Raw genomic sequence first — 11,764 nt, 5'->3', positions numbered from 1 at the left:
GCTTGTTGCTCCTTCCGTAAAGAGAGCATCCAGAAATCAGGGACAGTACTGACAGGGCAAGGAGTAATGGTTTTAAACTAAAAGAGGATAGATTTAGATTATACATAAGGAAGAAATTCTTTACCATGAGGGTGGTGAGGCACTGGCACAGGTTGCCCAGAGAGGCTGTGGATGCCCCATCCCTGGAGGTGCTCAAGGCCAGGTTGGACTAGGCCCTGAGCAACCTGATCTGGTGGGAGGTGTCCCTGCCCATGGCAGGGGGGCTGGAACTGGATGATCCTTGAGGTCCCTTCCAACCCGAGCCATTCTGTGATTCTATGAAAAATCCACAGCATGTTCCCAAGGCACTCGGGAGTTAGCAGGGTTTCCAGGGTTTCCTGCCCTGTGCCTGTTCCAACCCTTGAGGAGTGAGCACGGAGCTTTCTCCACAAACTTCGACAGCAACAGCCCGAAGCAGGCATGCAGCAGACCGGGTGCAGCAGGCCGGGTCCAAGCAGCCTCTCGAGGCTCCTGCTGCAACTAGGCGATGTCTCATGCACCCCCGAGCACTCCCATCACTGCCCTCTGCAGGGCCAGCCCAAAGGCCCTGTGGGGCAGGAGGGCTGTGGCTGCGTGGGCAAGCTCCATGCTTTGCTGCTGGGAGTGCTGCAGGGTGCGGGGAAGGTGTTCAGAGCACTTCGTGCTGGGTGGGGGCCAAAGTTCCTCCTGAATTAAAGGGCTGTGAACCAAGCTCTGGAACTGGAAGAGATTCCCCACAGCAGGTATGGTAGAAGCAGGGCCCGTTCCTGTTCTGTGCCTGCTCCATCAGCCAACATCCCTCAGCGCAGCACAGCGGGCACCAGCTGAGCCTGCCAGGTTTGCGTGAGGAGCTGCCTGCCTGGGACAGCTCATCAGGGGCTTTATTTCAGAGCACCACAATAGGAAATGGGCCCTGGGTACAACCAAGGCGTGCGGTGGGTTTGGAATGTGCTCCAAGGAAGCGGACGGTGGCATTTGTTTTGCACAAGTGCTCCCCAGTGGTGCACCAGCGAGGGGCCGGGGGTGGCGTTCTGCTTGGCTGTGCCTCAGCGTCCTCAGGCCCCGTGCTCCACGGCTGGCACTGCAGGGGTTGGCTGCTCGGTGCTGCAGCTGAGCTGCTGGCGATGCCGCACTTGTCACCCCTGCCCCAGCCTGGTGACAGCAGGAGGTACATAGCAGGGAAGAAGCTGTTTATCTGCAGGAATTTTTAGAAAACTGAGAGCCCAGAGCCGTGCTCATGAGCGCATTTCCTCCTGGCTGTGTGTCTGCACCAGTGATAAGTGCACGGGAATGTGCACGAGCTGCAAATCTGCATTGCCAGTGATGCAGAGAAATATCTTCCAGTGCCCAGCAAGCACGGCCAAAAAGGTCTGGCCGCAGGTGCCGTGCCAGGATCTGCCCCAGGCACCGGGTGGGACGAGCTGGGGTGCAGCACTGCATCCAGCCCCCCATGCCCGCATCGTGTTCCTGCACTGCCCTGTAGGATGAGACACTGCTGCCCATCCAGAACTCTCCACTGCGATCAGAGCTCAGGTGACAACTGCTTCTGTAGCTTCGTTTTGAATCCCCCTGCTGCTGTGGAGTCTGCAATACCTGCCCAGCAAGATATTTAACAATTATATTATGAACTGGGTGAAAACAAACTTAGTTTGGTTTATCTTAATCCTTCTACCACATTACTTCACTGAACAACATACAAAAGTTCTTTGCGTGAGTCTGCAGGTTGCCCACAGGTCTGTAAGGGAACGTTTTCAGGTGTGGCTTTGCAGCACGCGCCTGTGTCACCTCTGCCTGGTGCGATCATCCCTCCAAACTGCCAGGGTCTGACACAGCACCGGGGTTCCCGGGGGGGCCTGCAGACCCTGCTGCTCATGGCAGGAGGAAGACACCAAGGGGGAAGGTGAAAGCATCCCCCAGGGCTCCCCCCTGCAGGGCTCAAAACAGCCACAGTGACCTGGGCTAGCAGGGGGACAGTGCTGCTACGGGGCTGGGCAGGTGCTGTGCTCTCTGTGTGCTGAATGCCCATTTCCACGAGCTGGGAAGTGGCGTGGCTCTTCCTCACAGGCCCTGTGCTTTCAGGCTGAACAGCTTTGCCCAGCTTTATTCTGTAGAAACCACAGGGAGAGAAATAAAAGGAAATTAGAAAACACGCACTGGTAAGATGAACCTGCCACATGGGCTTGGAAGAACTCCTGCACGTGCAGGTGCCAAGATGCAAGGCATGGTCTGATGGGAGCGTGATCAGCGTTACCAGAGCAGCCAGCGGGAACGGGCACATTGCTGGCACAAGCCCTTCCAGACACTGAGCTGTTCAGGAGCCTTGGAGCACTCCTGCAGAAACGGGGTCTCCTTGGGACGTCCTCGGTCGCCACACACTGTGGTCCGGCACAGAGCAGGGCAGCAGCTGGGACGTGGCGGGAGGTTCTCGGTGCCCCCATCCCCACGCCCAGGGGCCAGCAGCAGCCGGCGGCAGCACAGCCCTGCCTGGCGGGGCCGACCCCTCCCAGCCCTGGTGGTCCTGGAAGCCCCTGCCCAAACTGGGAATTGCTGCAGTGCTCCAGGAGCAGACCCCTCTTCCTGAGCCAACTCCGGCAGCAGCTTGGGCAGGACTAAGCGAGGCATTACTGACGGCGTGCACAGCGCCTGGAGCTTTCCGGGTGTTCTCCGGGTGGACGAGGCGCGCGGCTCATGCAGCGCGGGCTGTGGCCGGGCCGGGCAGCTTGCTGGAGGCAGGAGACCTGCGCCGTGCGACCGCTGACACACTGGAGGCAGCTCCCAGCTGCCTGCCCGCCCCGGTTACCTTTTGTTCTGAGCCCGAGACACCGCAGCAGTGAAACGGAGCACAGCATCGCTGAATGATGAATGTTTCATTGCAGACCAAGAATTCATACTCCTTGATTTCATCCAAAAAAATACAGTTACTCTGAATCATTTTGCTTTGGTTCTTGGTGGAAAGAAATAATCAGTTCATAGAGTCCTATGAGTTCAGACCCATTTTTCTGCAGCATTGATGGGTCTTTGACATGTTGTTTGCAGGCAATATCTGACTTTCAAATAATCTTTTATTATTATTTTTTTTGCATCCTTTGAACAGAGCTGTTGTTCCAGTTCCTTCTTCGCAACCAACACGTTCTTTAAAAATGACTTTGCAGTAATGGTGTATTACAAATTATGCAGTCCTGGTGTTTCTGAGTTTCCAGTTGGTGCCAGTTCAGTCCAGCAGTTCAACCTGGGCACAAATCTCTGCAGCCTTTGCTGTTTTGCAATGCGATCAAGCCAGCTTGGTGCTTGCGGCCACTCTCAGGCTTTTGTAGATCATTGACCAAGGGCTGGAGCCTGAGGGAGGAACCCCTCCCACAGAGGCACGGGGCATGGGAGGCAGAGCTCAGAGCCTGTTTTGGGAGGTTTCACCAGCACAACAAGACAGTGGCTGCTCCATGGGGGACACAACATGACCTGGGCACCAGCTCCCTGGCTGCAGGCACGCGGCCGGCTCTGCTGTCAGTCTGCCATGCAGCCTGTGCCTGGGCAGGGAGAGCATGGAAACACTCGCAATGCAAATGATGGAGAAGCAGGAAATGTCTTGACTCACCTCAAGAGCGTTACCTGTGGTTAATCTTTAATGCACATGCAGTTTAAATGCCCACAAGCTGCCAGGCTGATGCTCCTGCTGCAGCTCAGGATGGGGAAGGTCCCCCTGCTGCCCCGTGCCTATTGGGGCTGAGCTCCTCGCTCGTGCTGGGGCTGCTGGGGTGAACTGCTTTGTGCTAACATCGGCGCCTGGGGCACCGCATTCCTGTTTGGAAAGAACCAGAGGCAGTAAATTGGCAGGTGAGAGAAATCTGTTTCCATACCACCGGAAGGGGAGGCGTAAGGGCTCGCTGGACTGCTTTGACCATATGCATTCGGGCACCGGCAGGCTTTTGGTGCCCAGGAATGTTCCCAGGTTCATTTAATTTACTATTCTAGACCTAGCCTATCTTTATCTGTCTCTGTTGAGTTATTAGTGTGTTCAGTTCTGGGGCCCCCTGCACCGGAAGGACATGGATGTATTAGAACGAGTCCAGAGGAGGCCGCAAAGATGATCAAGGGGCTGGAGCACCTCTCCTACAAAGACAGGGTGAGGAAGTTGGGGTTGTTCAGCCTGGAGAAGAGAAGGCTCTGGGGAGACCTTATAACAACCTTCTAATACCTAAAAGGAGCTACCGGAAAGCTGGGGAGGGACTTCTTGTCAGGGAGCGTAGTGATACAACAAGGGGGATTAGCTTTAAACAAAACTAAAAAAGGGTAGGTTTAGATTAGATATAAGGAAGAAACTCTTTGCCATGAGAGTGGTGAGGCAGTGGCACAGGTTGCCCAGAGAAGCTGTGGAAGACCCATCCCTGGAAGTGCTCAAGGCCAGGTTGGATGAGGCTTTGAGCAACCTGATCTAGTGGGAGGTGTCCCTGCTCATGGCAGGGGGGTTGGAATTAGATGATCTTTAAGGTCCCTTCCAACCCAAACCATTCTGTGATTCTACGTGACTTTAGTAATGGAAGAAGTATTTGGATAAATATTCATGATGTGCTGGAGGTCTCTATACTGACTGATGCTTTCATTGGACTTCTGGCTCATAGAGGACAACTTCCCTTCCTCATGAAAATGCTGAGAAACACTAACATGTCATGCACTCAGATACCCACAGTTGGAATAAAAACAAAACTAACTACAAGTGTGTCTGAAGATGGAAGGTTTAGCTTTGGTCCAAATCAAATCAGTTTTCATAGAACCTTAATGATCATCTAGTTCCAACCTGCCTGCCATGGGCAGGGATGACACCCAATAGATGAGGTTGTCCAGTGCCTCGTCTGCTGTTTTTGGCTCTGTAATCCCCGTGGGATGAGCAGGAGGCACTCTTGTTAAAAAAACAAAGCACTTTGCATCATTTGCAAATAGACAAACATGCTTCTATGGGTGGAAATTAGGGGAGAAACAAGTCCGGCAGAAGTTCGAGGGGCATGTCATGTTGTATGTCAGTCACACCCAAGACACCTAGCCATGTTGGAGCTAGTACAGTTTTTATGCCAGTTTTAACAGTTTCTACAAGGAGTTCTCAGAAATGAACTGGTCACTGATCTGAACAGATCAAGACACTATTATTTTACAAACAAAGCTGAACATAGCCCACTGGCTGTGACTAGGCAAATAATGGTGACTTTACAAGCCTTTTTGTGATAGCGCATAAAGTAGAGATAGATAGGACCTGACCTGTTGCACGGTGCAAGAGGAGGGACAGAGATGTTTTTCTTGCAGACACAGTTCATCAGGGTTGATGGGGAATAACGAATAAATCCATCCATACAGCGAAATGCACCAAGTGAGGCCCTGGCATCATGAACGGCTCAGTTGCAATTAGGACATTGCATGCACTGGTTTTATCATGTCTGGATGTGGGCATGGGCTGGCCTGCAGCATGTTGCTGGCTTGCCAGCAACACCTGGCTTGCCAGGCATTTATCCTGTTGTCTTTCTCATAGATAGCAGAATCATACTGACAGTGGGCACAGCAGCACCATGTATGAGCTCAACGAAAGCAGCTTTGATCCCATCACCTTCGTCCTGACAGGCATCCCAGGCATGGAGGAGTCCCACATCTGGATCTCTGTCCCCTTCTGTCTGATGTACATCACTGCAGTGTTCAGTAACTCTGTCCTCCTCTTCATCATCATCACGGAGAGGAGCCTCCATGAGCCCATGTACCTATTCCTCGCGATGCTGGCTGTTTCTGACCTCATGCTTTCGACCACGACAGTGCCCAAGATGCTGGCAATCTTCTGGTTCAGTGCCAGAGAAATTTCATTTGATGCCTGCATTACTCAGATGTTCTTCACTCACTTCAGCTTCATTGTGGAGTCTTCTGTCCTGCTGGCTATGGCATTCGACCGCTATGTTGCTGTCTGCGACCCCCTGCGGTACTCAACCACATTAACGCCCTCAGTGATTGGGAAGATAGCAGTGACTGCCGTGGTCCGGGGCTTCTGCATCATGTTCCCACCCATCTTCCTGCTGAAGCGGCTGCCCTACTGCGGGCACAACATCATGCCCCACACCTACTGCGAGCACATGGGCATCGCCCGCCTGGCCTGCGCCGACATAAGAGCCAACGTCTGGTACGGGCTGACGACGGCGCTTCTCTCCTCCGGCCTGGATGTCGTGCTCATTGCTGTCTCGTACGTGCTCATCCTCAGGGCTATCTTCCGGCTGCCATCCCCAGAGGCCCGTCTCAAAACCCTGAGCACCTGCGGCTCCCACCTCTGCGTGATCCTCATGTTCTACATGCCCGCCTTCTTCTCCTTCCTCACGCACCGCTTCGGCCACCACATCCCGGGTCACGTTCACATCCTCCTGGCCAACCTCTACGTGGTGGTCCCACCAATGCTCAACCCCATCGTGTACGGGGTGAGGACGCGGCCGATCCGGGAGCGCGTGGTCCGCCTCCTCTGCCCCGCTGGGCAGTGCCCCTGCCCCAGCAGCGGGGGCCACTGCTGAGCATGGCAGAGGGAAGGGGGATGCAGGACGGGGTCTGGACTGCAGGGCCAGGAGCGGCTGCTCTTCTCACCCTGGAGGAACAGACTTGCCTAAGAGGTTCTGGAGAAGCTGAGGGTGATGGGGTTTCTGGAAACACGAGCTTGGCTCATCAGCCTGTTCATTGCTGTTGGTTTCTCCTAAAGATGCTGCCCCTGAGTGCTCCATCTGGCAGAGACTGGGGCAAACAGGTCAGGTGAGGAGCATCAAGACTCGTGCTTGCTCATTTACCGTTGCCTTATTTTGTTTGCTGTCCTACAGCTTCATTTCTGTTTGCTCCTTCACTTGTTAGTGCCTAGACCATGAGCTGGTCATCAGAGCGGAGCCTGGTATGCCACCCACCACAGGATGGTCGCAGCGCTGCTTACCGTGGTGCAGATAACGATCTGCCCTCCTGTCCTCACAGGCACAGCTTGCGTTGCAGAGGGACCCCAGAACCTCCCACTGCTGAACGTGTTTACATGCTGAGAGCCCTGTGAGGTCTGGATGGGCTCTATTGCCCTGTGTTTAAAGGAAACATCCATTAAACCACAATGTCCAAAACTGAATTCAAGGCTTTAGTACGGACAGCAGAGGGACAATGGTCTCCCACACCCCACACATCCCATAGGAACATTTCTCTCTTTGCAAAAACGTTGCACTGCTGCAGTGCCCAGTGTGAGGTACAGCACACTTCGAGATCCTTTCCTGCCCGTACTGCTGTCTGATGACCCACCACGTTGTTGCTGTACGTTTGATTTATCCTTGAACACCAAAAGAGATTTGCTGAACTTCTTCTTGTTCCTCACATTGGTGTACCAGTTGTATCAATAATGCCTTGTTATCCAATGTCTACCTAAGGCTGTCAATAATACCTTGTTTTACCTGAAGCCAGTGGCAATCTGCCTCAATGAAAAGACACAGAGTGAGCACTAGGTATTGCTGGAGGAGCAGCAGGGCAGTTCTGCACACCTGTGTACAATCAGAGTGTAATTTCATTGTCAATCTGATCAGCAAGGAGAGCCCTTTTCCTTACCTCTTCCTTCCTCAGCAAAGACAGCAATGCAGGCTTTCAGGGCAAACTCATCTGCTGCCTCCCCTGCGGTGAATCTCATGCGTGGCAGAGTCAGAAGGAGAGGCTCTCATCCCGGTGCCGTGAGCACGGGCACTGCTGAAGGTCCCATGGGCAGAAGGGAGTGGAGGCAGCACGGCAGACCTCAGGGGGAAGCTTGCTGGAATTTCAGGTCTCCCGCTGAAAGATCAGTGTGCTCTGCACCACTTCCAAGGCGGGCTTTTGTCGTGTTGTTATGAAGTGCAGGACCATGGTGACTCCGACAGCAGCAGCCACAGTTCAGCCAGGATGGGACTGGTCCTCTGTCATCCTCACAGCAGGGTCCTGGTGGCCGTGCTGGCTCAGCAGTTAAATGCCAAAACTGCCGTAACCCATTAGCATCGCTGGGATGAGGAGGAGGAGGGGCTGCACCAGAGCTTGGAGACCTTTCCTTCATGTTTTCCTTTGTGTTTTACTGGGTGGGAAGTTGAGATAAACACTTGGTTCTCCTTTCTGCATTGCACCTATTGTCTACTCCATGTCTCATACACATTACTCAGAGACAGGGGAGTCTGGGCACTTTTTAGTGCCGCTGTTGAGCTCAGGGGCTTCCTGAGTCTGGCCAGTGACAGCCTTCCTCAGCTGGGAAACTGCCAGTCTTTTAAATGCAGTAATTGGGTAATTCAGTAATGCCTGAAGGCTCACACTCTGCAGTCCAGTTCCCACAGCAGTGCTAGGATCTGGCATGCTCTGGCCCCGTGTCAGCTGTAGGACCTGAAGAAGTGTCTGGTGTACTCGTGTCAATGGACCAGACCATCCCATGTTTCTGCAGAACATTCTTTTATGCCTGAGCAAAAGGGCAGTGGGCACACGCCAAGACCACAGCCTGACCGTGCTGCAAAGCCACTCCAGACCTGGGGAAGCTTCCCCAGAGGTGGCCGCATGCCTGGACGCCGGAGGCATCTCTCTTGGAGAGCTCACCTTATCTGTTTGCCCCACAAAATCTTGTGCCCCACACGAGGGGCCAGGAGCCAGTGGCTGAGGCTGGTCTGGCACGAGCCAGCACCCAGGGCTGAGAGCAGGAGCAGGGAAGCTCTGCAGGACCCAGCTGGCTCACGGCTGAAGGACGTAGGAGACGACAGGGCTGCAGCCACCCAAACCCTGCTCTGCTCTGGGCATCCCAGTAGCACAACTGCAGCTCCAAAAGAGAGGGAAAGAATCACAATTTCAGAATTTAAAACAAAAAAAAGTGTTTTACTCTTTCAGCATATTTCTTGTTTTCTTTGGGTATTCTCTGATTTCATCAAATTGCGGAACCCTGTGACAGGCACAACGGAAATGGAAGCGTTCACCTAGATCTGTTTGCTTAACAGTGATGATAACGGAGCTGGTTAAAAAGCTGTTTGTATTCCTGGGCTTTTTTTAATGTCCTCAAAATATGTATGTGTCTCTCTTAGCAAAAGGAAAGAATATTTGCACAGAGCAGCCCACATGATTTCTAATAGGAGACAGAGCTGTCTCAAAGGCAATGTGTCAGGAGAGCAAGCTGGTATAGGCAGAACATGAATACATTTGGGCTGAAATGAGATGCTTTAGGGTCTTTGGGGCAGTCGCAGGTGTTACAGCAGACTGGAGGCTGTGGTGAGGTGCTGGAAAGCTCGTGACAGCAAGAGACTTATTTGCTGAATCAGGGGTTTCCTCCAGCTCTGCTTTCCTACCCAGAAACAAGAACTGGTTGACAAAGCAGCCCTCTGCTGCTGTTTTCTCCTGAAAGCTTTCTAATCAGCTCGAGTAGCAGTTATCTGCCACCCAAATTTGTCAATACTAAAAGACAATTCTGCACCATGGTATCTTGGTTACATGGTCCAACTCATGTGGTTATTTCTGCTGCCTTCTTCACTGCTTCCCTTTTCTTGCCTTCCCTCATTGAGGAACTTAAGCACACGCTAGGCACAACAAATGTACATGCTAAGCACAACAAGCGTGCATGCTCAAAGCACACCAGGCAGTGGTGCTGTGAAGGGCCCCTTTATAAATGTCCAGGAGGAGCCTCATGCCAACACCAACAGCCTGGAGTTAGGGAGGAGGTGGCACTGCCTTGGGCAGGTGCTGCACAGATGGGACACAAAGCAATAGACTTGCTTCAAAGAGCTTCCAAACCAAGTATGAGTAACAGAAAATACACAGGGATCAACAGCAGGCAACTGCTGGCCCACGTGCTGGGTCTTGGCACCCCAGTGACCAGAACATCACTGATCTCAGGACCCGCTGACACTTGGACCGCTCCAGCGCGTGGTCCTGCAGCGCTCAGGGAAACCCCTCAGGGGCAGGCATTCCTGCAGGTACCCGCATTTTCACCTGGATTTAGTAGTCAGCTAGGTAGGGATGGGCTTTGTGTATACCAGGTGAATTCATTCCTTGTACCCTTCTGCTTCTCTGGCTTTCCAGGAACAGCTTAATACAAGTGAGGACCCAGTTTGAAGCTCCCAGCCCTGGCACTGCTCTGCTCCCTGGATGGATGTGGTGGCTGGGTCAGGGAGCAGCCTGCATGGGAAAATGTCCCTGAGTCAATGAATCACCAGCTCAGCAATTAATGTCCAAAGGGCATGCATAATGGGATATTAGCCCGTTGATCAGGAAGATTTATATTACTAACATGGTTAAAATGTTAGCTTAATAACTCACAGGAACTGTGAAGCCAGAACTTCTGCACTTTGAATTTAATTTCTCTTAACAGACCTATTTTTTGTTGTTGTTGTTGTTGTTGTTTTGTTTTTTAGCTCAGTTGATGTGGGCTGTTTGTAGGCATGTTGGGACTGCAGGGACCCTTTCCTGGGGAGGAGGAAGTGATTTTGGCTGAAGTTGTTTGTAGTTGTAGCATACGTAAAATGTAAATGAAATCTCAAAAACTTTGGGACATAAGAGGAAGTCAATGGAGTCACTAGAAGAGACAGTCCCCAGTGAGTGTGTGGGCAGGCTTACCAGGCTTCCATGCTCAGGGGACTCAAGCACGGGCCCGAACTGAGACCAGGCTTCAGGTCTGTGCTGAGTCAAGCCCTAAGCATATGCTATTATTGCGAATGCTCTTCAGCTGCATTTGAGTGCTTCACGGAACGGAGGCCGAGATAAGCACGGCATTCAGCGTGAACAAAGCCTTGAGTGTTCTCTGTTTAAGTACCACATTTCCATTCCTTTTGCTGCCGTCTACAATGGTGCTTTATTAATTGTTCTTCATCTGCAGATCGCTGTGGGTAATAAATTAGGGTGGCAAAGCTTAACGGTTTTACTGCATCTCACCTCCATCATCATTATGATTAGCAAATGTTAATTAATAAAAATCCCCAGTACAGTCCATAACTGGCAGGCAATACACAGCACATCCTCGTAAGCTGTCCTGCCTTCACTGGTTTGCTGTGATGTATGGGAAGTCCCTGCTGGTCCCCAGGGGTCCCGGGCAGCGCGAGGCGGCTCTTCCTCTGACCCCAGTGCCCAGTCTGCCCAGGGTCTCTCTGCAGGTTTCTGGAGCAGAAACATCAGTCCAGTAAGTCCATTGCTCTCCTTGGAAATGAGGAAACATTGGAAATGAGGACAAAATCAGCTAAAAAAGCTTGCAGCAGCAATGTTTGCTGATCTCCACCTCTGAGCTCCCAAATTCTCCGTTGTGTGCCACAAAAAGCTGAAACAGGACCTGCTCACCTGAAGCACGTTCAGCCCAGGTGTGGCAATGACTTCCAAACTCACACGTGACGGACAGGACCTGGTTTGCCCCTGCTGGCACCTCTATGGCCACTGAAGTCTCAGCCTGACCTCGGTGCCAGGGAAGGTGACGGAACAGGTCATCTTGAATGCAATCACACAGCATGTGTGGGACAGCCAGGGGGTCAGGCCCAGTCAGCATGGGTTCCTGCAGGGCAAGTCATGCCTGACCAACCTCATCTCCTTCTATGACCGGGTGACCCGCCTGGTGGATGAGGGAAAGGCTGTTGATGTAGTCTACCTAGACTTCAGCAAGGCCGTTGGCACGGTCTCCCACAGTATTCTGGAGAAGCTGGCAGCCCATGGCATGGACAGGTACACTCCTTGCTGGGTTAAAAACTGGCTGGGCGGCTGGGCCCAGAGAGTAGTGGTGAACGGAGTGAAATCCAGCTGGCAA

General features: G+C 52.7%; 1 protein-coding gene across 1 annotated transcript; it reads left to right on the top strand.

Annotated features, from left to right (window-relative positions):
* The first annotated feature begins 3,681 nt into the window (after positions 1–3,681).
* LOC308182265 (olfactory receptor 52B2-like) lies at positions 3,682–9,009 on the top strand. The gene is made up of 2 exons (XM_080566542.1): positions 3,682–3,849; positions 5,534–9,009. The coding sequence occupies exon 2, from the start codon at positions 5,571–5,573 to the stop codon at positions 6,543–6,545; it is 975 nt and encodes a 324-aa protein (XP_080422668.1). The 5' UTR covers positions 3,682–3,849; positions 5,534–5,570; the 3' UTR covers positions 6,546–9,009.
* The last annotated feature ends 2,755 nt before the right edge of the window (positions 9,010–11,764 follow it).

This window comes from Anser brachyrhynchus (genome assembly GCF_964034855.1).
Source record: "Anser brachyrhynchus genome assembly, chromosome: 1".
NCBI lineage: Eukaryota > Metazoa > Chordata > Aves > Anseriformes > Anatidae > Anser > Anser brachyrhynchus.
The sequence above is the reverse complement of the archived record's forward strand: the minus strand, read 5'-3'. Positions and strand labels throughout refer to the sequence as shown.

Excerpts from the sequence above, each read along its gene's own strand:
- LOC308182265 (XM_080566542.1), top strand. The coding sequence starts at position 5,571 with ATGTATGAGCTCAACGAAAGCAGCTTTGATCCCATCACCTTCGTCCTG.